Source organism: Amblyomma americanum, chromosome 5 (assembly GCF_052857255.1).
Source record: "Amblyomma americanum isolate KBUSLIRL-KWMA chromosome 5, ASM5285725v1, whole genome shotgun sequence".
In the NCBI taxonomy this organism is placed as follows: Eukaryota; Metazoa; Arthropoda; class Arachnida; order Ixodida; family Ixodidae; genus Amblyomma; species Amblyomma americanum.
This window is the reverse complement of record NC_135501.1, coordinates 176,377,872-176,404,232: the sequence shown is the minus strand read 5'-3', so window position 1 is coordinate 176,404,232 and position 26,361 is coordinate 176,377,872. Positions and strand designations below refer to the sequence as shown.

Genomic DNA, 26,361 nt, shown 5'->3' with positions numbered 1-26,361 from the left:
TCCTTGAGCCACTTTGACGAGTTGGGATTTTCACCCACGGTGCTTAATACCATCGATGTTTTAGAAGCCGTCCGGCTCGTGCATGCACTCAGTGGCGTGAAACTTTTCATTGCATGCAGCAGTGAATTACTAAGCACAAGTTCGTGCGTTTGATGTGAAAGTCTGTGCTCTGCAAATGAAAACATACAAGGCACAACAAAATACGAGGACACAGTTGTCACGCATTTTATTGCCCAACGCACCATGCAAAAATTTCCGGCAAGCACCCACACGGAGAACAACGTCTCATTATGCATCGCAAAAGGATGCTCAAGTGAATGGAATGTTCTCTCTGAAATGACATTAGTTTCGAAATTTTATATGAGCCAGCAAAAAAGAAAGAATGCATTCAAACTTTCCGATATCCACAAAGAAACTGCAAGTCTGCAACCGCGTTTTTCAGTTCAAAAGCTTTTGCAGAATAGAACTGCAACAATCATGCCACTGTTGGCAGCATCGAAGAAAAAGCATGCCACATGATTAATAAAGTTCTCATTTAGTCCTTGCTAAAGTCACCAAACAACTTTTTAACTCGGCAAACTCATCTTCATGGCCACTTTAATTTTGAAGCGGGAGGAGGGGGGCACATGATAAGGAAAACAGATTTCTTCATCCAGTGAACTGAAAAACAGTGCACAATAACACCAGGGGCTAGCACATAATTAGGAAACAAATTCCTTGTACAATAAATTCTAAAATGTGCCAGTGACAAAGACGAATAGCCACATCTTTTAAGAGCGAAGCTGCTTGATATCACGGAAAGACACGTCGTCCCGAAGGATAAAAAACACCGAGATGCATTCAGAACAATTACTGGAGATCACAGAAGACAGCTTCATTGATTATTCAATGAACAGACTCAACAGTGCATTAGACTCGGCAATAACACGCGCAGTCTAGCTGTGCTATGCATAGCTTGTTGACATATTACACGATTTCAGTGGGCAGTTGAAATTTCTTGAAGACGTGCTAGACTCAACACTCACGGACAACATGCGTAAAAGAATGGAAAAAACATCAACATAAAGCCCACTGATGGCCTGAGGAACACATTCTTTTAATGGGCCTTAAAATGAAAATTCCAGGAGGTGCCATAACACAAAAAAAAAGTGTGAAAAAGGAATGCGAAACAGCTCAGACTCGGATACAGTCACGTTACTGTTCTTTCGGTTTTCTATTCCAGTGATTTTGAAGCTAGCAAACCCATGGAGGAATTAGACTGCCTGTAGATGTAAATAAATAAAAATAAAAGATAAGAATAGCGGTATAAGACTAATGATTAAATTAATTCTTAAACTGCAAGCAGTGCTATAATTGGCCCCGAAAGTTCACGTTTCACTGCTAGTAACAAGTAAACTTGTGCATTTAGGCTCAGTGCACTATATGATGCACGGTGCTGGATGCAATAATTCTGCAACATTTAGTTTGCAAACTGCGCAGGTCCGTATCAAGGCACGAGAGAACTGTTGCAGATTGAGCAACAGCAAAAAGGAAAAAGTGCGTACAGTCACACATTTGAGACTTTCACACACTGCCTTAAAGGCAAGATGGAGCACTTATAACATTGCACTTCAGCATGTCATCATTTACTGAATGAAAAAAAAAAAAGTCAGCAGCTGAGGAGACAAAAAAAAGAGAGAACCACTCTCACAACTTCTCAATCACAATGCAAAAAAAAAAAATCGGCACTCGTAATCCATTATGTATACATCACAAACATGCACAGACATGCCACACTTTTTTGTTTTTGTTCAATGAAAGAGGGAAATAATAGGAAAAAATATCTCGCAAGAATTTTCCTTGTGCGCACATACGTGTATAACATTCTATTGAGTGCAAACACAACTCACTCGTAGAAAAAATTTACATTGCTCGCATATAACAGCTTGGTTCGATGCAAGGAAGAAAATGCATCAGCCCTACATTTTTTACACCAGAGATAACGAAAAATTGCTGTCAGGTCAGCAGGGAATTTCAGGAACTCTTTGAAACTGCAATATCACTTTTTTTTTTTTTCAAGAGATTAAAAAGTTGCATGTTGTTGAAGGCAGCAAGAAGTCAGAGGGAACCGTGAAAAAAAAAAAAAAAGTGGTAGTTTTTTGGAATGTTCTGTCAAACGAAGCCCATCCAACTTTTAAAGTGCATGGCTTCTAAGGAACTTGTATTTCCGAAAGGTGCACGACGTTTCAGAGATCCTGGAGTGTTTGTTGGCAGTGTTTTTGGCAAGGCTGCAAGTGATAACTGAAAAGTTCATGTAAAAGCAAAATAAAGAATGTGAAAAAAAAAAGACAGTTATAAGCACAGAAGGCAAGCAGACACGGTGGGAATCTGCAGATGCTGCATCTACTAGCGACAAGCATTGCTTATGACAGTGAGACTAATACAGACAAAATGTACTATGCTGCTTGGAATAAACCAGTTCTTGATTTTTAAACTAATTAATTACACTTATGCTCAGTTACATCGCACGACCAAACTAAGACAAGCACGTTGTACTCCAGCCTATGAAAGAACAGAGAAGCCATGGCAGGAAATGTTGAAACTAAATGATATTGAGAACCAAAAACCACCAATACGGCATCCAAGGCTGTGTTGTGGTGTACGCATTTACGCCGAGGCTCGAGGCATTACTAATTTAAAATCAATCTGGGGACACTGCACTCTTTTTATCAGGGCAAATACCAGTTGTAATAACTTTGAAGCTTCTGCATTGGTAAGCAAGAAGTTATTGCAACAAGTCTGGCTCTCATGTTCATAAAAAAGAGTTACTGGGGCACTTAATTGTCATTATGAGATGACAAAGCGTTACCATAACATGTTCTACTTGATTTTACTCACTTCCTAGTAATTTAAATTTTTGCTCAGTCATTCTCCATCATTAATCATTATCAATTGTACAAATTAAATGGCAGCCACCTATGATATTGGCTTCTACCTTTTGGCCTCTTCCCCACAAGTGGAGGGGGTTTCCCTCTTTCCATTATGCCACCTGCCAACCGTGGCAGGTGCAAGTGTACACACCACTATGCCGGACACAGCTTTTTTTTTTTTTTTCACAATAGGGCTTTCTAATGCTAAGGCATTAATAGGTCTTAGTGCTTAAAAGGAAGGAAAGAAATTTTTTTTTAGACTACCCTGCAGAGAGTACAAGTGCTTGTGAATAAAGATGCAATTCCTTGTAATTCAGACAAGATGTAACACAATTCCACCATGAAGTTGCTCATTTCATGCATCTTGCAAAAAACTCATCTAAACGAGCAAGCGCAGCAGTAATAATAGTTTACTGCAATAAATCTCATTGCAACTGAGGCAACAGGCTACAAGAGAACAGGAACAAAATGAGAGATTATTGCCAACAATGAGCCAAACTGTGAAAACAAACACAACTAAAAAAAAACCCCCAGCGTAGCAATGAGTTGAGTAAAACAGAGGCATCACCTAGCGCTTCATTTCACCTGTGCCGGAAAAAACCATTCCAACTTCCGAGACACATGATCGATGAACCAAGGTTCCTGAACAAACTGTGAATCAATCATGACTTGCGAAAAGGTGGAGGGGAAACAACAATGGGTTCAACAGCCAAAACAAGACAGTGGCCACAGCCAGCGCCATGAAAAGAAAAAGGAAATGCCCTGATTGTAGAAACAGTAACTCGGATCAAGAGAAAGACAAGGGCAGGATAAAGTCTGTTACCATCCCTCTTTCAGTCCTCATCGCGCCGTCACTAGACGACGGGCGCGTCACTAGACGACGGGCGCGTCACTAGACGACGGGCGCGTCACTAGACGACGGGCGCGTCACGACGCTCTCATTGAATATCACACACACGCACATTCCGAGTATGCACAGCCAAACCAAAGAGGAGAGGTCTTCACAGATCTCTGCCTTGGATAACAAAACAGAAGATTAACAGAAAAATGGGTGAATAGGAGGCAGATGAGGAAATGGAGGCAGTATGAAGAATGCTGCAGATGTAAGACAAAAAAAACAAGAGCTAGACTCGGCCAAGTCACCAGCTCGACAATCACTGTCGTCACGACGGAGTCACCCGATCACCCCCAAGCACAACGAGTCAGCGTCATTCGCTGACCAGAGTCGACGAGAGCGCGCACACAGCACTCGCAGGGAAACTTGAATCCCCCAATGTCTATAGGCACAATGAAAAACCTCTTCTGGCCGCAACGAGAAGAAGAAAAAAAATATCAGTACTAAGGAGTCTTGCACAGGGCGGAGGAAATGGGAATGGCTCCTCGGGAGGCAGCAGCAGCAGCGATGGTCAGCCGCTACTAGGAGGAGTCCTGAATCTCGTGGAACGTCCACTGCTGGTTCAGGTTGCTGTCGTCGCAGCTCTCGAGATGCACCCGATAGTTGCGCTCGCTGTACGACAGGCACTGCTTGTGGTTCTTGTGGTAAAGATGCTGGGTGTCCTGCGTGTGTGAGAAACAAAAGCATGTAAGTTCTGCACAGGTAAATAAACACTAACGAAGGTTTGTTATGTCACAGTTATTGGTCCAACATGCTTACGAGTCTCCAAAGGCTGAGTAGGTTTGAATTAAGAGAGCAATTATTTATTAGCATTCACTCGAGCACAGCCGTATGGCTGCAAAGGAAAAGCTATACAGCTTCCTCAGAAACTCTGCAGCTCAAAAAAAAGTTAGCCTCGCAATTAAGTTATGAATCAACCACTTCAGCATTGGACAAAAACGCTAAGAGACATGAAAAAAATTGCACTTTTACTGAACACAATATTGAGGCATTTCTTCTCATGCTTAATCATTCATTATTGCATTCTCATCAAGTGGTTGTGTATATATGTGGTAGACTAGACGCCCTCATCCGGTTGCCTAAACTTACTTAAGCAAATGGTTAAAAAAAATTCCCAGGCCTTTCGTCTTCCTCCCCTAGGGAGCGTGAAAGTGATGGCGACAGTCACACCCCTCTATTCACACCCAACTCAAGAACAAAGCGGCTTTTCCCTGTAAAAGGAACCCCCCCCCTTCCAGCCAAAGACAGTGTGACAATACAGGGAGGGGACTCTCCCTTTTCATCTGCCACTCCTTGCATTGTCATGCTAGCAGGCTTATGAGAATCATTCAAAGCCAATGGCTGGAAAGGGGTCCTTTCACAGGGAAAAGCCGGTTCGTTCTTGAGTTGTATCCGACTACAGTGAGAGCATCCTTATGCACTGCATTTGCTTTGAGGGAAAGGTCAGAGCCACAAGTCTAGAGCCACTCGCAGTTCAGTTACTGCAGGCAAATAAACTCAACTGAAATATAAACTGAATTTTAACTTTTGTGGTTTAAAGCCAAAAAGGAAATGGACAAGTGAGGATGATATCAGCACTCTTCAAATGTAAGTTCAGTCGAGTTGAAATGAGTGGTCCCTTCACAAAACTTTTCCCTTCAAGGAAAAGGCAGCATTGAACAACAACCCATGGAATTTCATGACCGAAGTCGCACCTGCAAACCACTGTGACTGCCAGTAGTAATCTGGCTCACTTAGCACGGAGTTTCATAGAATCACCTACAGGAAAAAGTCACTGCGATCATTGATACACTGCAGTAATGTCAGGATGTGCGAATTTCACGTTTGGCTTGGCTAGTAAATGTAAAATCAGCTGCAAAAACACCGCTTTTTTTTTTTAACGCAAACCTTCAAAAAGGCTGCTCACACACCCAGAAATATTTCAGCAGCTTTGTGACTGTAGGAAAACCCACCAAAATAACAGTAAGCATCATGACATAGCTATGTTAACAAATAGAGAGCCAAGCTTTCGACTCTATGCAATACAAGCCAAGCAGAAAGTTCACACTATCACTCTTTAAGTAACTCTCACGGACAGTGGTGCCTCTTAACTCTCTGAGGAGCTTCAACAAGATCTACCACATTTACTTGCGCGATGAACACACTTCTTTCTTCCATAAAATTTGTGCCAATTTGGGAGGTGCGTTCCATACACAGTGAAAAAGTAGTGCTATAATCAATTCAAGTGTCTAATGCAGAGGATGCATTTATTATGTGAGTGTGTGCATTAAGCGAGTAAGTACAGGCAGCTCCAACATGAAAGGGAACAATGCACTATCCACATTCAATTAATGATCACTACACAAGGATGAGCGAAAGGTCCGGTTTCTAGCAGGCACTCTCTTTAGTCTAAATATGGATAGATAATGCCCACACGACGTCATCGACATCAGCACAGAAGTAACAGCAGAATTCGTTCTTGTTTGAAAACTCACTGTTACCTTTCATACTGGAGCTACACAAAACCTTTTCAGCTTTCGAGGGAATAGCTTTTCCTGCCCAGGTTCAACCCAATATAAAAGCAAAGGAAAGCCTCTCAAAGGGGGCACAGCTTTTGTCGCCGAGATACGACCCAAGATGAAGGCAGTGGAAAGCCCATCAAAGGAGGCACACGCCACTCACCACACTGTACTCCCAGGGCCCGTCGACGGTTCCGAGCGAGCAGTACACCACCTCCATACTGCTTGATGTAGCGTCCATGCAGCGCTCGCCCAGCCCCAGCTGGCCCTCCGCATTGAGCCGGAAGACCTGCGAGCGCCGGCGCAACACGCGCTGGTGTCGGGCGGAGGGGACCCACAAAGGCCATTTGGTCAACGTGGATAGTGGGAAATGTAAAATAAAACGTCCACCACCACAGAACCTGCTGAGCGGGAGACCACCAAGCGCATAGCCGGAATGCCACGGGCTGAGTGAAAAGCGCGCCACCAAGTTGCAGAGGTTGGCTTCGGTGAGTTGCACGACTTCCCAGACATGAAGTTCTACCGGTTTACATGTCTCCAGGGACTGCTAGCATTCCCTAATAAGAAAGGTGAAGCCTGGCGTGGTAAACAGTTGCCACACCAACGTTACGTTAATACCTTAGCAACACAGGCTGGGTAACTGTGCTTAAGCATGATCGCAGTTTGCTTAATTCAGGTGTGCTCAAGGCTGCCGAAATGAAAAGTATTTTAATTGAGGTCACACAGCTTGTGTAACTACATTTAGTAAGTTAACCAAAGTTCAGTCTGCCGTGCAGCTGTATGCAAGCAGATTTAGCTTCCTTTGTAACTAACAAAGGTAAGTGTCGCAACAGAGTGCTTCTGAGACTATGAGAAAGCCTTGACAAAGATCAACTGAAGCAGCCACAGACTAAAGCATAACAGGAGTCCTTAAAATGCATTAGGAACCAACTTTAAAAAAAAAAAAACTCTGTAGAACGCAACAAGGCGGGCGGCTGCTTTCCTTCATATAGGCTTGCCAGCTTGCGTGTTCACCGCATTCAGGAGGGAGGTTAGCACAGCCAAACTTGCACTCGCTGCTGAAAATCTTTCAGTTAGCACAAAGCCGCAGGCTTCAATAGGCACGTGCAAAGCAAGCGAATTTGTCAGTGCAGGCAAGTTAGCGCTGATAAGCACCTGAGTCTACAATGGAAATGTAGTTTTCATTTCGCATAATTTTCTGCGCACTTTCTGTGCTTCCGGTCATTTCTTAATAAAAATGACCAGAAACACAGCGGAGGAGAACAGCAAGCGAGCGAAACGCACCTGGTTTCCGCCGGTTCCGTGACAGGACGACAAAGCTGCCTTTGACGGTGGGTGAGCACCCATTGCATCCAGGCACTGGCCTGTCGAGTCGTGCCTAATCTGTATGGCAAAGAGAAAGGACACATAACCCATTTTCTTGCACTGTCCTCCTTTACTGCCTTCTTGAAATGAACTGAAAGTTTCGTTGTGTGTTCAAAGGCATTCTATAAAGAACAATACTATATCCCTTGCTCACTTCCACTCACGTTTAGTGTACTGTGCAAAAAAACCTCAGCACAAAGCAGATTTACCAGTCAAATGCATTGAACATGAATGATCTACACAGAACAACTGAACAAGCAACAAACGTCGAAGCATAATGCACATAGCCCTAGCTGCTCATCATGCATGTGCCAGGTGCTGTACCAGGTGATCAGCTAGCACTGGTGCTGGTATTATAAATATCAGCCTCAGTGCTAGACACCAAGCACTAGATGAATAGCTGAACGGAGCTGTTTGCATGATTATAGTGACAGTATTATTAACAGTGACTAGGCATGAAGTACTAATGATGAACTGTTAAGCATTAACAACATCATTAATAACAATGACTGGTGACTGGAGGGCCTGGTTAGCACAAATACAACAATATGCCTGAGCATGCAGTTTCCGCAGACACTGAGAACTGCACTATCATTTGCAACACTATATTCCATTTCATACATCAAGTGCAATGCTGTGAACGGTCCGGAAGTAGTACGTATGCGAAAATAAAGGGAGGCGTATTACTCCGCGCTTGTTCTGCGGCCGAATGTTCTAAATAAAGAGAAAGCGACATCTTGTCGTCAGGAATAAGAGTAGTACCTTTAATCAAGGTCATGAAAAATGCGTCATGTAGTAAGCCTGCAGGCGAGGGATTTACTATGTTTCGCTCATCACAAATAACGCACTATTTTTTGGTCGCGGATGCAGGCAGTGCAAACAAGAACGCTAGCTTTGGCAGCGTTGCACCTGATGTATGAAATGGAGTATTAGCCATCCTGGTATGATGAAGAAAAAGATAAAAAGCTCCTTCAACATCCTGCAAAGTACGCTCTAATAGGCCTGCACGACCAGACAAGGGCTTCGCCGGTTGCCGTGGTGACAGTGCCAACTGTGCCACCCAGTGCACCACAACATGGAGCTCACGCGAGGCTGGTGAGGTCATATGAATACCTCTCATGAGCACCTAGGAATGTTGCTAGGTGGAACCGCCACCTCTTGATGTCGATGTCAAATGCGTGGCCAGGAAAGGGTGCTTCGTGGCCTCTCTAAACGACGGGAAAGGGCCGAGGTAAAGAAGAGGAGGAGGTGGCATGGTACTTGCCTCGCCCCAGAAGAGGTTTCGGGGCAGCAAGGGGAAGTTCTTGAGCACGTCGTAGGCGACGTTCTTCATGAACCAGCGGAAGCTCTTGCACTGGAGCCGCTTGCGCAGCTCCAGCTGCGAGGTCAGGTCGCCCGCGTCGTAGTAAGTGGCCAGCGGCTCTCGGGTGTAGAAGTACTCCTTGTACTCGTCCATCCATACCTCCACCACCCGCTTGTAGTTCTACACAGGGGGAGAGCAAGCAACATAGTGGTGTCAGCGAGGTGGACAGCACCCCCCATGCAGTAAAAACTACTAAGTAAAAAATACAGAGACAAAAAAATAAACAAAAAACGCGTGTCTAAAAGCATTCTTCACAGGCTAGCCTCAACCAAGATTTCAGCAATGCTTTGTGTGAACCATGCTTCTATCTAGCATGTTCTCTTCACATGCTTAATGTGCAACATAGGCCTGTTACAAAAGCTTCAGTTTTCCATGATGTGTACAGTGAATGAGTAATTCAATTTGTAGAGACAAAAGACAAATTTCCAGCCAAAAGGAATGGAACTTGCCAGAGACACCCAAGGTAAACAGTATAAATCTTCACCTACTACTTCAAGCTTGCTGACCAACCTCAGCTGTAAGCACCTTGCTATTGCTTCGCACATATGTTGCCTTCCTTTTCGCTTTGTAATCGCATTTCTCTGTATCCAATCCAAACCTATATTCTGACTTCAATCACCATGAGGATTGACAATGGTTGTCTGGAACAGCAGAAGTGCTCGCAGCAATCAGTTGTGATACGCCCAAACCAAGTCTGTCCGTCCGTCCACCCACCCAATCCATCTGCCCGCCCGCCCGCTCGTCCGTCCGTCCGCCAATCAATCAATCAATCAATCAATCAAGAGACCAGCACACATGTTGCTGTAGAGATGTACTCTCAACATGATGACTGCACTCATTGCTCTGTGGCCTCACAGACTACAGAAAGGGCAACATCCACTGACAGTCCCTTATGCAAGTCACCTTTGGAACAATTGATTACTTATTTTAACGCATCAGTCCAGTGGTTAATATGCCACCATGACACCCCCACGGTGTTTTTCAGTTCTGAAAGTGAGATTTAGACAAACGCGCTCAACTCCATGCGTTCTACTGCATGGAGAAACAAGCACAGGCATTGTGACTGCACTTCTTAGTGCAAGCTGAACTTGCACTTCCACTTCTTTCATCAAGTTATTTATTGCACCGCGCTCACTGCGAACATGCACAGCTTGTGGGGCAACCAAAATGCCTGCAGTCCTCATCGATTTACCACTGCCCTGAACCTTGATGCAACTTAATCTGTGACAGGCACCCAATCTAGCCACATTGTGCCATTAGGCACACTCGGTTGCGTTTTGTGCATTTTGTAAGGTTGCAAGTAATGAAATCAACACTGCCCACCTTCAATATAGTTCCTTTCGACACGAGACATAAATCTAGCTGGCTGAAATTTTAAGTTTCATTAGAAATGTATGCACACTTTTGAATAAACAGACTTTGGTTTGGAAAATAAACAGCACTGCACAACTTAAAAGGGTACCATGTTTAACTGCGCAAAGAAATGAAAACAGAGAACAAGGCACGACACGGGCCTTCTTGTTCTCTGTCTTCGTTTCTTTGCGCAGTTAAACATGGTTCCCTACCAACTCGCCCAGTTTTCCGTTCTTATTAAAAGGGTAGTCGCATTTCTATGCCTTTCCTGTCTTCACAAACTTCTTCAATGCAGCAGCTTCGCAAAGGACTACGTCCACCGCAGCAGCAATGGCGCAGTGAAACTTCAGTGAAATTGGTCCATTGGTGCATACTTGAGGATCAAAAGCCAGACTATGACCAACTGTACACCGATGTTCTCGTACTGGATCAGGCACTACCCATATGTTCACTATAGATCTGCAAAATCTCCTGTGCTTTCTTGGTAGTGTTCAATAAAGCTTTCTTTCAGCTGACATGTTCTGAAGCGCTTTACTTCAGTAGCATCAAGTCACTAACCATAGCTGATGTGCTACATTAGGCTGTGAACATGCACAAGGCATGCCCCTAAAGCACTTGGCATCCATAATGATTTATTATTTGTTTCCTTATTCCATACTGCAACCCCAATTATGAACGTACTAATAGTTTCTGCTTATATGTTCCCATTATGGCTTCTAAAAATCAGGTGCAGTGCAAGGACATATGAGGACATATGAGGCACATATAAGGCCAATGAACATAGCATCCACCGAGTTGGTCATGGAGAAGCCAGTTGTGCCTCCTGCACACCGTCCGTAAAAGTGCACTGTTTCCCCTCGAATTGCTTCACATCGAATCAACTTGCATACAAAAAAAAAAAGCTCAAGAGTTGCCAAGCGCCATTTACTGCAGCTGACTACTGGTATTCCTTCCTCCCCAGAGATGGAGCCATCAGTTGGTGAAGGACGGCCGCAGAGCACATTTATGGAGCGTGCACGCAGCCTGATTGGCTCGGGTTGCTATAACATATACAGTGCAGAAAATGACTTATGAGATGAAGTATAAACCCAACTGCATCATATGACCACAGATGGCTCTCTTAACAGCCCGTGACCATCATCACTATCGCTACCCAACACCATGCCTCCTCTACGTGTTAGGCCTACCCGGGCAATATTTCGTTTGCGAAGCATGTAAACAGTGGAGTTCTGAACTATGACATACTACAGCTGTCCACAGAAACTCCCTTACACAGCTATTGGTGAAAAAAAAGTAAAAAAAAAAAAGAGAAGAGAAAATGTCTTTTTTCCATTCCCAAGATTCTGCAAGGAACACTGTACGTTAAGTATCTGGTCACTGTCAGAAATACCTGGTGCATGCTTTGCACAACCAACAGTCCCTTTCTTGCCAATGAGTTGTCAGATGCTCCTAAATGCATACGCACCACAGTGATGAGCGGTCCCTTGCGCTTCTGGGCCAGCTTGCCAAAGCTGTAGGGCATGAAGCCACGGTAGACGTGGCCGACCCGCGAGCACGGCACCCAGTAGATCTGGCCACCACACTGCCAGATCTGCACAATGAAAGGCAATGACTCATTCATTATTTATTTGCACCTTCAAGGCTCACGAGAGCATAAGAGAATAGAGAAGCTAAAGAACAGGTGAGCGCAACACAAATTGGAAACAAAGAAATTTACAGTGAAAATGCAATGCAAATAAACGAGCCCACAGCCATAAAACATCAAAAGAGAATAAAACAACCGCTAAAGAAACTGCAAGTGCAAGAAGGAACTGCATTCGAGTGCAGGCATGAGGTTGGTGCTTTCTAATACATTAGAATATAATAAGTACATAACAATAATAATAATATGTATGCATATAATACATAAATTACTTGCATAATTTTTCTTCTCATTTCACCTTGACCGAAATGTGGCTGCTATGGCCACGACTAACATGAACTTGCTCTCGGAAGACACGGTCAAAAGTGGCTTGATACACAAGAAGCCCAACCTCCTGTGGCACACCATATCACAGTTCTTGAACTCCAGTGAAGTCTTTCGCAAACAGCAATCCGTGCAACTTATGAGAAAAGTGTCCATACCAGGGGTGCTAAATTTCACCGTGCTGCTACATGCTGCACTACACTACAGCCACAACCTCAAATGGGCCATTAGAAAGCAATCACACAGTCCCCCCAACTAACAAGGTCATAGGAGTCTGACCTTGTAAGCAGGCAACACACGAATAAAAGTTGTGACATAACATAGTTCGCTTGGAAATCAGTAAAACATTAGCTCAGTTCTGATTCAATTAAGGGCAGCGGTTTATTCCCAACTTTGATCTTCAGTTGCAGTTCAAAACCGTGCATGAGCATTTCCAAGGTTTGGATAGTGAGGGCAACAAGCGAGCAAATGTTTGCTAAAATAATAAAATAGTAAAACCCCGAAGCAGCTTACCTTGAAAGACAGCTCGAAGTTCTCACCACCCCAGACGAGCAGGCCAGGGTCGTAGCCGCCCAGCTCCAGAAAGTACTTGCGGTCGATGGCGAAGAGGCCACCAGCGTGTGTGGGCGACCTGTGAACATCAAAACATGTGCTCCAATCTTCAGGACTCATCAGCAGCTGAATCCAGAATGTAAGTAACCTTCCTTTTCTCACATACAATCTTTTTTTAGATGTCCATGATTTGTAATGCTCATAATGTATCATTTAAACTTCAATTATTGTTCAGTGCAGAACATAGGTCAAGAATGAAGAAATCCCTTCATTGAGCACACGAAGACAAACTTTAAAAGCTACAAACATCCAAGCACTACAGCAAGATCACAGGATTAGCACTATGACGGAGTCCCAAAGCGTGCTTGATCTGTTGGTGTTGCCAACAAATTCCAAACACAACAACCTTGTCTAGGAACTTTTAACACACTCAGCGGTTATAAATAGAAATGCCTTCTTCCTTAAAGTAAAGAAATCTTCAGACAGGGAATATAATTCAGTTTTGATACAGTAAACACATGCTTTTTTAAGCCATTTCCCAAGTAAGGAAAACCCCTGGCAGGGAATAATTCAATTTGGATACAACAAACAGATTACATCCTAATCCCTTTCCATAAATGTAAGGAAAGCTCTTGACAGAGTGTAATTCAATATGGATGCAGCAAACTCAGAAAGAGTTTCAGAAAGAGTAAAAAAAAAAAATCTTTCTCAAAATTCTGTCAGTGTAGCAGCTTGCTTAGGCTTGCACAGGAAAGACAGCGTCAACTGCAAAACAATCAACAGCTCCAAGTAACCCCTTTAAAACAATCACCAAAATCACAGCAGCACCCCTCAAGACCAATCACAATGAAAAACACTCCAGGGACAGGAGGACCTAAGGTCTTGTAGGGTGTTCACTGCCTTATAGTTTTGTGCTCAGCCAAGAGATGGCACTAGGTCGCAAGGAGTGGCACTGCACTTGTATATATCACTGCATTCACCAGACAAGCTGGACACAAAAATCTTCTGTTTTTCCTTTGCTTTGTGGCTTTTCAGGCAAGCTATTCAGTTAACTGAAACAATCGAAATGCAAAATCTTAACTTTTCTTTTTTTAGTTCATGACAACGACTCACTTGTACGGCTCACTGTGGTACTTGCGGCGCTTGATCTCCTCTTCGGGGATCTCGATCTCCTTGTACAGCATGCCCCACTCGAAGATGCCGCGGAAGTGTTGCCGGCCGTGGTACACAGGCCGGTACTCGAACGTGTCCTTGTCGATGCCGTCAATAACAGGGACTGTCATGGCCCGCCTGCAGTGGCAACACAAAGAAGTCTTGTCTGCAATTACGAACAAATGTTTTTCCATACAGCAGTTTTATCAGGAACGAATGGAAGGATCGAGGCCTATTGACAAGAATTATACATCAGTGCTTCCACAGGGGTCACAAATCGTAACAGAAAGGGCCATGAAAGATTCAGCAATGCGTAGCAAGAAAACTCAGGAAATTGAAAAAACAAACAAACAAAAAGAAGTGCTTAAAGCATCAATGCATCAATGCAGGATACACAATACCTATGACATCACAGGCACTTTCAGTATTCAATCCGCATCTCCAATTACAAATGGGTATCCATTAATTTTTGTAAGAACCACAGGGAAGGCTTTCTGAAGTTTCTGATTGCTTTCTAGGCAGAGCACTAACCACCTTCCACACTGCTTAACAGCTCAACAGAAACTCAAAACATTTCAGATGCGAAGAACAGTAAGGAAACTGAGGCAGAGAAAGTAACAAGGCAAAATATCCAGCCGGCTACCCTACAAATGGGGAAGGAAAACAGGAAGCCAACAGAGGAGACAGTAAGGGCTACAATCAGAATACCTAACTATACTTCCATGATGATGAAGCACTTCTTGGCATGAAATTTTTTCGCTGAATTTTAGACCTTTAGTGACAACTTCACTAATGCTTCAATGACCTCAGCAAGTTTTAGTCAGGGGGCTTCTACATCCACGTCACAAAAATTATCCCCTCACTGCAACACCGCTTTTCCTTCTGATCCACCTTACTAGGATAAAATCTGGCTACCCCAGATAGCAAGAGCTTTGGAAACAATTTACGGTGTCTGTCTGCCGGTAATGCACTGGCAGTTGGTTTGAAATGCTTCTGCTTGTCCTACATATGCTCAGTTTTTCTCGACAGAGGTGCGTGCTCACTGACACATTTTTATTTCAACGTGGGATATACTCGCAACGTCAGATTCCAACCTCAATGCTCGAAACCTACCTTTTTTAACCATACCTCTGCTCTTCGGTCATAATAGAATGCACAGTAATGCATTCTGACGGAGGCTTGCCTTGCACTGCTCTCATTGATCGACGAAGCGTCTACCACCATCCCCAAGTTAGCTTTTTAATGCGACACCACCTGTCATTTGTGCCAGGTGATGATGAGGGGGATTTACCCTCCCCGCACCTGCCAACCATCCCTCTTTCCACTAGTAGGGGAGAGGAGAGAAACGTCAGACTAGGAATGACTCGGCAAAAATTAGTAAAAGAGGTGATCACGACTAGAAATGGAATAAAAATAGAGTCACGATTTGAATAGAGTCAAAACTGAAATAGATTAGTGAGCAAAAGAAAAATGCTTGAGCATTTCCACCGCATCAATCCAGTTCATCACACCTAAATTCTTTTTTGTTTTGAGGACATAGGTTCACCTAATAAGTGGTTTGTCATTTCATAGCCTTCTTTACAGACTGTTTACCGTCGCCACCACAAAACAACATTCTCCAGGAAGATGTGTATTCAGTTAAGACACTATGTAGCCGTTCCAGTATGACAAAAGAAATTACAGCAATGTAAATGCATACAATATGTTACTGTACAAACAATGACAGTGGTGAGGCCATATCTCTTCCCACCTCCTTGTCCTGACGATGCCAAGTTTTTCATTGCAGTTTTTTTAAACATCCTCTTTGAAACATGCGTTCAAGTTAAAGCATATAAATGCTTTAAACTACTCCAGTGGGCCAAAGAAATCGCAAAGACTAGCCAACCCATAATGCATCACTGTGCAGTTCCAGACACCCCAGTGCGTTCCTGCTTACCTGTTGGCTCGGATGGGTGCCAGCAGCGGCGGAAGCCAGTTGACACCCACTTCGCAGTGGGCATCCAGGAAGAGGACAACATCACCATGCGACTGCTCCGCACCGTAGCTCCGCGAGCGGATCAGGCCCTCCCGCTCCTTGTTGCGCAGCAAACGCACTAGGCCTCGCGGGAAGTTGCGCGCTATGTATGTCTCCAGCTCACCCTTGAGGTTCTCTGCACACAATAAACAAGTTCAGAACAAGTTATATCAGTTGCTGTGCTCCACGGATGTAACTACATGGGTGAAACGATGACCCACATCCCGATACATCCCAATACACGGGGTGAGATGCCACATTAGGCATCTCACCCACGTTAGGCATCTCACCCGGTAAGCTCCCACATGTGCTCTCACTGACTTTCATAATGTTGTGTTTCCTCAGTCATGAATCGTCGAAATGCACTGCAAGTAGCACACTGATGTGGTTCTTGCTAATTTACTACTACACTCTCATTACTAAGGCTAGAAAAGTGGATTTATTACTCAGTGACATCATTATCAGCGAGTTTCTACGTGTGCATCATTCTCATCAATATCAATCAAAAGCAAAACTATGCTCCTGCTGTGTCTGTGTTACTTCTATTTGATTTACATCTAGAAAACGGAAAACAATGCAACAAGTAAAATTCATCATCAACTCACGCCATTCAGAAATAAGTTTGCAAATATGCATTTCATCTGTTGTAATTTTTCATGCAAGCACGGATTATTTGAATCAACTAAAAGAAATATGCCCGCATAGCACATTCTTGCGATGTTAACGAGCTCATTAATGATGCTCTAGAGTATTGTCTGCTATATTTGGTGACAGGATGATATATAAGCCAACATAAATCATTGGAAAATGTAGCTATATGTTACCTGTATTACATTACATATTTGTACAAATCAGGCAAAGAGAAGTAGATGCTAGACATAAAAATACAACTGTTAAAGGGACGCTGAGGAGAAATTGAAGTTGGCTTTTATCGATAGAATAGCAGCTCCTGATCACAAAAACGCCACTCTTACTGAAAACGAAGCTCTTGTAAAGTAGAAAATAGCAAGAACCAAAATACAGGTGTCGCCGCCACAGGCCAATCTCGCAAGTACAAGCGTGATGACTTCCTAGGGCAAGAGGCGCCACCTTGGAGGAATTTTCCTTACTTCATGGAAACCACGAATCTCTGAGGCTGGAAAAGGAAGGTTGCGCACCGCACCGCTAGCCGTCAGAAATCACGGAGTCTGCGTTTAAGTCACGTAACACGCCACTCCGTTCTGAGACGTCGTAAGAGTTGCCGTGGCGTCATAAGAGTTCCCTGAGTTTGAATCAGAGCGGCGGGAAAAACTTTTTCATCTTCGAATCCAAATTTCTTTGAAATAAATGCACCTTTCGAGCCCAGACAAGCGGCAACAAAGCCCTGAAATGCCGAACTATCAGATTTGCTAACAAAAAAAAAAATGATAGAGTTCTTCTCAGTGCCCCTTTAAGATGCTATTCCTGAAACTTGATTTAAAAATTCGGGCCAGAACGAAAACTCTGCTCTTAAGTCCCTAGAAAACCATAAGGCAACATTTCATCACAAAAAAAGAAACACTTTAAGCTGTTCTGATTAGAGTAAGCAGAAAACCACTTATTTCATTAGGTAAGCAAATAAAACAAAAAAAAATTCACAATGTTTGCTGCGAGACATACTTTTGTTCAGTTTCAGGACTGCACAATTTGAAAGCTGTCTTACTGGAACAAGTTTGAGGGCCTCCCAAGATGTGTTAAACTCAACAAAACTCTCACTCCAAGCAAACGACCAAAGAGAAAAAGAGAAGCTAAAAAAAACTCTTCCACTCTCTGGCAACACTCGTTCATGTGCACAAAGGATTGCTGTAGCAATACATGAGCAAACAAATAAAAAAAAAACGCCAGTGAGATAGCGCTGCAAAATGCAATAAAGGCAGAAAAAATACGAGTGACGTGTTACGGCAGACTGGCAGCTACAGGGATCGTGCAAGCGAGACCACGATCCCCCAACAGCTGCTGCTCTTAGAAACGGATTAAGACACCAGCTGCACTTCTCGCTCAATCCACCATTCACTCCCCGTTCGCTTTTGACTTCACCGCACGCCGCACGGGAATGAGAAAAAGTTGACAACTACAGACAGAAAGCATGTCGTGCTCAGTCTATTTGTTGCTTTGACTTTGCCTGAGAACCAGGGACAACCTTAGATGGCTAAAAAACAGCAGAAAAAGCTTTCTAGGTTATGCCTAGAGCAAAAAAATGATGCATTTACTTTTTGTAGTTTCATGCCTAAATGACAAAATCCCCACTATCAAGCTTCTGTACACCACATATACATTCTAACTTTGCAGTTAGTGTGGTGACTGCAGCAAGACTTCTTACTTTCAGTGAGGAAGCAGAATACTAATGGAAAAATGGACCAGTATTCTCCCAAGCCAAGGGGAGTGAATACCTAGATTCCTTAACAAGACCAGTGAAAACTATTAAGAAGCTCTGCTATGCCACCTCAAGCTTCATGAATAGTGCATTTTGGCAACAAAAGCAGAAGTTATAATTACAAAGCACTAGGTTACTTGCAATGGAAACTTATATCAGTGGTAAAGAAATTGCAAGAAGAGTAATGACCAAACAAAGTACCTAAGTGAACACACATTCCTGACGCACAAGTTTTTAGAAAAATTTTATGGCATTCTAAAACTCAATGGATTATATTCTACCCTACTTTCTTTTCATTAATTTTAGAAGTTTAAGCTTTTTATGCTATACCACCACTTGTTCTGGCGAAATTTTCAGAATTGGCAGCATGCCAAGGTAAATGCACACAACTGTCTGAGTATTGAAAACAATATTTCCTTTCCTAGAGTTTTTAACTATGCCAAGCAAAAGGTAGGAAAGAACATCAGCATGGTGATATAAGCATAGAGACACTAGAAGTCAAGAGCAATCACATGTCTCATCAGTGCAGGCAACGAGCTAGTTAGTCATCACGTCATCTTTTCCTTTCGTTAACACCACCGTTTTCTCTGTACATATCAAAAAACAGTTTTGTGAATTAACGAAACAAAACCCTCATAACACAAAAGTTTCGTGAGAGTGCAGGCAAGGTATGGTGAGAGTCATTTCACCTTTGTCAGAGAAGTCGTCGACCAGCACCACTTCCTTGAGGAACTGGGGCGGAGAGCGGTTGATGACACTGTGCACAGTCCGCATGAGCACCGACAGGCCCTCGTTGTGGAACACCACCACCACACTTGTTGTTGGCAAGTCTTCAGGATAGTCCCAGTACTTGCACCTGCACTCAACATCCAAGCTTTTTTTTAGAGCTTCTCACTAATTAGATCTAAGAAAGACAAAAGAGTTAGAGCAGCTCTTGGGGATGTTAAAAGAATCCAGACGGTAGTGCAACATGCTACAAAAAGTGTGCAATGGGCAGAATCGACTGGCGTGGCAAAAATAGTGACAAGGTTGATGTTTCAGCGTCGAAATCAACAATCTGACGTACATGGTACTATTCCTGCAAGTTTGAGCTAATAGCAAAATCGATGTGCAGAAGGACTAATAATGCACAAGCTGCACAGAGATTCTGGATTTTGCAGTCGTCAGCACGATTTTGGCACTTCCCCTCAGGCACCACTGCTCATTTTAGATAGCCCCTGTCATGTATTGCAACAGAAGCGTATTCATTTAGACGTATCAATGATTGTATAAAATTTCAACATTTCCTACTGAGAACTGAAGGTAAGCTTTGGCAGAAAAATGGCACATGGCAAAAGCAATTAAGTGGAGAGCTAAAACACTTTAGAAGTTGACAAAATTAAGCAATAAATTTTCTGTCACCAAAGGTGTAAGCAAAAAGCTTCTCTACCTTGCAGCATCCAACAGATTGATGGCAGCAGTGACAGCATTTAATGAGAAAACAGGTTTAGCTCTTCTACGTGAACATTCATTCCGGTAATAAAAGCAGCACTGTCAATGCTGCTTTCCAAAGCAACGCTCCTGCTAACAAGATGGCTTTGTATTTGTGCTGGTGTCCAGAACATCTGCAATAGTAACTCCCGTTGATACCGTGTCAATATAATCGTACAACATTACATAAGCTTCTAAAAATAGAGATGAATTCAAGAATGCTTAGGAGGTTTCAATTTGAGAGTACATGATCAATATTGTGAAATATGAAGCCTGCTTCAAATGTCAGTGATATGCGTTTGCAAAAAAAAGAGAAAGTGCAGTTGAGTATTTCTGATGTAATATGACGCTGCCTAAGTAGACACAGGGAGTCCACCAGCAGGGGCGCTCCTTTATTATATTGCTTACACTGCTTCTTTGAGGGGCAATGACCAATCGCAGTACTCCAAGCAGTGAATGCCAAATCGTTCGAACGGATTAAACACAGCGCTGCCAAACAAAGCTTTCGGCTGATGTTTACAGGAACAACAAGCTGTGCCGACAAACAGCTGCCAGATTATAGCTCTTCCGCTAGCACATAAAAGCTGGCACGACTGAACTGATGACACTGTTGGCACCTAAATGTTCGCAAACATATGCTTTAGCAACTGTTCTGTGCAGGCCACTTTAACCTTTTTAGCGCTACACATCCGAGGGCTTTATGACGTGTTCCTCCAAATAGCAGCGCTCCAATGACATCTACAGTTTGACGTCAGCTCTCAACATTTCCTTTCTGCAGCGCTGGCCTTCAGTGGTGCGAAACGATTTATGAGCACTCCTGAGACAGGCCTGTCATCGTCACACACACAGATGTGCCTGAGCTGACACGTGCAACTATTCTTGCATGCTTTCTCGCAGCATCTCAATTCCCGCTTGCGCAACAGGTGCGTTCGCTAGCTTTCATACAGCAGGTAACGAAAAGAGAGCAGTGAAAAGAAGTGTGGCTATAAATATTACAAGCGGATGTGGATTGTACAAGTAGCGTGCTGGTAAATTGCCTGCACATGACCGAAAACTAAATGGAGCTAGTGAAAGTAACACAAGAGCGAGGAACATTACACTGCACATATTTAGCTTAAAGAGTGAAGAAAGAACTCACTACAGCAAACTTCTCCTGCACTACAAAGCTACGGCTACATACAGTTGAGGCTGTTCAGTGATCGTCCGATTGACTCGAGACTTAACGAAGCTATTCTGTCTACGGATTCAGATCTTGTCACCGGCTGCAAAGCAGCCAGCATTTGAAAGAAGTTAGCTTTCGGCAAACGCAACGCCAGACAGTCGATCGGAAGTTAACGTCAGGTCGAACCGGATCGCTACCGAGCATTTGGCAAACGGCCATATCGCTGTAACAAGGTTACCGGATACGAATATGATATCACCGTGGCAAACCAAATGCGACTAGTATCGTTCTAGTGAAGCTAGAACTTTGAACAGTGCTCAGCCGAACATCGATCCCGACCGAAAGAGTACTGTCGGCAAAGCGGGACCTCATCTAACGGAAACTGAATATATTAGCGCCAGCGATTTCACATCGAAGGCGCGATGAACGCTCTCTGGAAGTGGTAATGAGCACTTTCTGTATTTCTTCTGTACCGGCTGAAACACTTGTGCTTTTATATTCGAGTGTCAGTTGTTCCGTTCGCGTTTCATTTCACGCTGATAGTACACGTCACTAAACGGACATCGTCATATCAAAAGCGTCGGTACACTGACGTACGGAGCGGCTGTACTCACTCATCCAGTCGCATGTCCGGCACACTTCGGTTGGGCGAAATGTGGTCGCTGGCCACGACATTCATGCCGTACTGCATGTTGGAGTCGGCCGCGCTGTTCTTGTCCCTGGGTGGTACGTGGTAGGCGACGCCGCCTTCGCCAGGTCCCTTCACCTTCCTCAGCTCGTGGTCGCGAGGCTCAAAGTTGCCCAGGGTCCGATCCTCCCTGAACACGGGCATCGGCGGCGGCAGCTCCTGTTCCCGGTCCTTGGAGGCACCGCGTTGTTTCGGATGCACAATTTTACGATACGCCCCGTCAACGCCGCTAACATTACCGCGCCGCGCACCGATGGGCCAAAAGCGACTTACTCGATCCCTATATAACTCGTCGCCCGTCGGCTTGGGCAGGAAGAAAGTGACCACGAATATTAGCAGAACGATGGCGCAGACGAGTTTGATGATGCGGCTGCGCCTAAAGTTCACCAGCTTCATGGCGATCACGTCGACGAGGCTGCCTGCGACACACGAGGGGGGCTCTATGAGAGAGGCGTAAGCGGTATATTTACAGGTTAGTACGTGTCAGCAGCGCGGGGATGCCGAGGCCAACATCGCGCCACACACAAAAGCACACACAGTTGCACAAGCACGCACACGAAGTGACCACGGCCGGTCAGCGTTCCTCCGTCTCTCTCGCAGAGCCACGCATACGACGAGCAGACGACAAGTAGTCGGGCGGCGTTTGAACGGAACGTCAAAAGCGAGGTGTGTTAAAGCGGCAGTTGGCGAAGCGCGAATCCCAAAGCTGGCCCCTCAGTCAGCTAATTAATTTAGCGCGAACCGCACAGCGCGCTCACACGCACACACACACACGACATACAACGCACGACTCCACGACAGCAGTTTTGTCAGAAAAACCGGCAGCACAGCTAGCACAGCAGCAGCAGCAGCGCCTGCCGATGGAAGCTTGATGTCGCTGCCGACGGAGCGGCGTTATCTACGGCTGCGCCGCATTCGTTTCGTTTCCAGACGCGCTGCTTGCGTCTTTGCAACAGCGATGCGTTGTAAATAAACCGAGCAGTTAGAGATTATTTATGCGCAAGGCTGCAATCACCTTTAGGTCCAGGCTTGGGCTTCCGTTTTGACATCTTCATTTTCTTCTAGAATGCCAGCGTGGCCGGGGCGATATATTCGTGCTGAGGTACGGACGCTAGAAGAAAACGCTCGGGTGTTTCCATACAGCAGCCGTGGCTGAGACGTACGCACGTGGTGTTAGAGATGATCAATTAATACAACAATCAGTCTCCCAGACAGGATAACTGACGAAATCTCACGCGAACAAACCCTCCAAAAAACTAACTCGAATACGAAGTTGTTGAGCCCTCTTTAGTGGTCTTGCACACAGTAGTGGCAGCAAAATCAAATCACGCAGTAATTTAACTTCATAATTGCAGCACGGCTAATAAAAGAAAGTCAAATAATAAAACCGTGCCTAATAACTGAAAACTAAACTAATAGCACGTCCAACAGATGGTAACCACCCGCTCTGGTCCCTCTGCACTCTCCGAGGCTTTTCCTTAGTGATTCAACTTTATCGTTATGGCTGTTTTTTAGGACAACCACTAAATCAGTTATCTACCAATTGTTCGAAAAATTTGTTTCCTGCGCATTCGAAATTATTATTATTACTCGTAAACTTTCACACCTTAGTGGCACGTCTGACGATGCAACCCTATTGCAGTGCGGCATCCGCCAACTACCGCAATATGTTTTATAGCCATAGCTGTTAGTTTTGAAAATTAAAATTGAAATTTGGTTTTGAGGGAAAGAAAATGGCGCAGTATCTGTCTCGCATATCGGCGGACACCTGAACCGCGCCGTAATGGAAGGGATAAAGGAGGGAGTGAAGAAGAAAGGAAGAAAGAGGTGCCGTAGTGGAAGGCTCCGGAATAACTTCGACCATCTGGGTATCTTTAAGGTGCACTGACATTAGTATTTCCCTCGAAACTTTTTCGTGGTATGGCGCCACACATTTCATGACGTCATCTCAACTGGACCGGAGACACAGGTGCTCCGAGCTTCGCTCTGCTGGCACCACGGGCGCGCTAGTGTCGTTACGTAGGTTACACGTAGGAAGGAAAAGGAATGCGCGAAGGTTTGTGTGAATGCATCGCATGCACTGATGTGACTGTAATGTGACATGCAACGTGAGACTTGGCTTTATAAAAGGAGATGAATGAGGTACATGTTCTCGACATTCTGTTCTTGGAGATGGAAGGAGAGGACGCTAGCTGCAGCGTCCGTTGCTATCGCACCCAAGAACTAAAACGATTATCACGCGTGAATTTGAGGCAAATGGCGAGACCGACCTACAGCGATGAGCCACTACTATTTATACAACATACGTAAACGCTGCCCTTTATTTTTTACGTGCTCGTCTGCGTTGCTATATAACTGCAATTCTGAATTCTTTTTTTTTGCACTCAGTACTTCTTTGGTGCATTTTGTACAATTATTTCGAAATCCATAAAATTATTTTGCTTGAGTTGCTTTTTGACATTGCTTGATGGTTAAATATGCTTGCTTGAGTTGCTTTTTGACCTTGCTTGATGGTTAAATATGCTCTGCGCCTTTGGTCACCAAAGTCGACGCTGGCCTATAAGTAACCTTTAACACATGCAAATCACACCTCAGCACATTCACAAAAGCAATCATCTGCGAATGACATTAAGGTCTGCGTTTACTACCATTCCCTTTAACTTTTTTCATAAATATGTAACAAAAATAAAGAGATATGGTTTATCAGTGCTTTCTTTCGGAGCGGTTCACTACTTCTTCCATGCAGGTGAAAACAGAGCTTATTAGAGCGAAAGCTCTACTCTTCCCGTACTAAGCTGAAGGTCATGTGGCTCTAAAACTTGACCTTCAAACCAGGAGTTGCGGAGGTTTGGCTCTGACGTCATGCCACACGACTCGCCACCCCTCGCCACAGCTGCACGCGTTGAACCGACGGCGCTCGCTCATCTCGCAAACTATCGAATCACGTGACTCGCTACACCTCGCCACAGCTGCGTATGCGGAGGCGACGACACTAGGGCCATTTTTTAAATTTAATTACAGTGGCTACACTTGTGTATCGACCCTTCATCCGACTTACTGTGCAAGAAATTTAGTGAGAGCTGCGTGGTACGCTCCATGCATCCGCTGAGCAGACAAGTTTGTGTGTTGCGCTCCATTTGAGAGGAAACAAAAATGTCCTTTGCATTTCTCCACCCTAATAAACGCCACGCAAAAACGTTTTGCAGTATATGTTTGTCATTTCATCTTATAGTATATTACGACGACCCAAACATTCGAGCTTGTCGTCTGCTCCCGAGGACAGCGACGATCGGCATCACGCTATTGGCTGACGCTCGTGCAGACGAGTGCAGCGCCTCACGTCATAGCTTTAGCCACGCCCTCCACTCGCCTACACCAGCTTGCACGAAGTGTAGGTTAAAAAAATAGTCCTACTGCTGCAACTGCCGGAAATCGCGTGAAGCGCCGTTCGCTATATATAAGCGCGTGGAGTGCGCTTAATTACCTTCACACAAAGCCATGGATGAGCAACGTGCCGGAACTGCAGCGCTCCGACGATGTATTTTCGCCGTCCAAGCCAAACCATTGATATGCCATTAAGCTTAATCAATGCTAAACCAAGTCTAACCATGCTTAACAGAGCTTTCGCTCGCCTTACTATATCTATAAATTCAGCCGGGTTGAACCAGAGCAAATTTTCAGATACACAACTCAACATTTATGCAACCAGGGGGCAGACGCTGAGTCAGGAATTTCGCCTTTTTTTGTCTGCCTCCTACGCAACCCTTGTGGTACGAATTAAATACTGCCCCTGAATTCTGCCTTCTCACGTTCCTTTACTCTGGTTTTTCCGTAGCACTGCCCTCACCCGCGTCCTGTTAGGGCGCTGTTAGCAATGGCACACAGGTGCAATCCACGACGCAGATTAACTGTTGAAATGGAATGACGCTGATGCCGCTGCCAGTCCGTTATAGTCAATTTTAGCCCATATTTGCAAGGATATGCACTCAACAATTTATAAGCAACCTCTGCGAAACGTCATTTTTTTCTTTGTAGCAGCAGTTTCGCAGCGTGCGGAATGGAGAAACTACGATAGGAAATTGAATTAAGGGAGTGTTTCTGACTCAGTCGCAGCTAAGGCGATGGAGAACTAGCTCCGAAAGCGTTGGGTTTCCAAATGAGCTTTTATTGCGTTGCACGGGGCCTATAGTGCCAACTACTTTATTGACCGGCGCCGCAAGCGAGAGTTCAGACCTTCTTGTCCTGCTGGAAAAACGACTTTTTAGAGCGCTTCTACATAAAGACAAGCATCTCTTTTAGAGCGCCGAACTATCCACTGGAGCCAAAAACCGCTCGGCATTTATCGATCACCATTTCATCTAAGCGCTTCAGAAGCACCCCCTCCCCCCATTTGGGGGGCAGTATATTCTTCCAAACACTTCACGCCAACAGGCAAGTCGAACAAAAATGCCTTTTTGGTCAGTTCGTATTTTGCTCATTCCAAATGTGCCCATCGAAATTGGTATCGACATTGTATATCAGTGAGAATTAATTACATTTCTGTTTACATTGACCTGAACCACAGATGATGCTCTCTCCTGCT

The 26,361-nt window shown here is 44.4% G+C and overlaps 1 protein-coding gene across 2 annotated transcripts; it reads right to left on the bottom strand.

The window, feature by feature from the left end:
- Window positions 1-201: 201 nt before the first annotated feature.
- Window positions 202-22,590, bottom strand: Pgant7 (N-acetylgalactosaminyltransferase 7). 2 transcript variants are annotated; one of them, XM_077665910.1, is made up of 12 exons: window positions 22,053-22,570; window positions 21,706-21,950; window positions 19,149-19,315; window positions 15,990-16,203; window positions 14,015-14,191; window positions 12,863-12,980; window positions 11,849-11,974; window positions 8,932-9,150; window positions 7,587-7,685; window positions 6,466-6,591; window positions 3,841-4,466; window positions 202-3,782 (listed from the first exon to the last, which is right to left on the bottom strand). In XM_077665910.1, exons 1-11 carry the CDS (start codon window positions 22,173-22,175, stop codon window positions 4,326-4,328), a joined length of 1,755 nt encoding a protein of 584 aa, XP_077522036.1. In that variant the 5' UTR covers window positions 22,176-22,570; the 3' UTR covers window positions 202-3,782; window positions 3,841-4,325. The 2 variants fall into 2 exon arrangements, with proteins under 2 accessions (XP_077522036.1, XP_077522035.1); XM_077665909.1 differs by having other exon boundaries at window positions 202-3,801; window positions 21,706-22,590.
- Window positions 22,591-26,361: the final 3,771 nt, after the last annotated feature.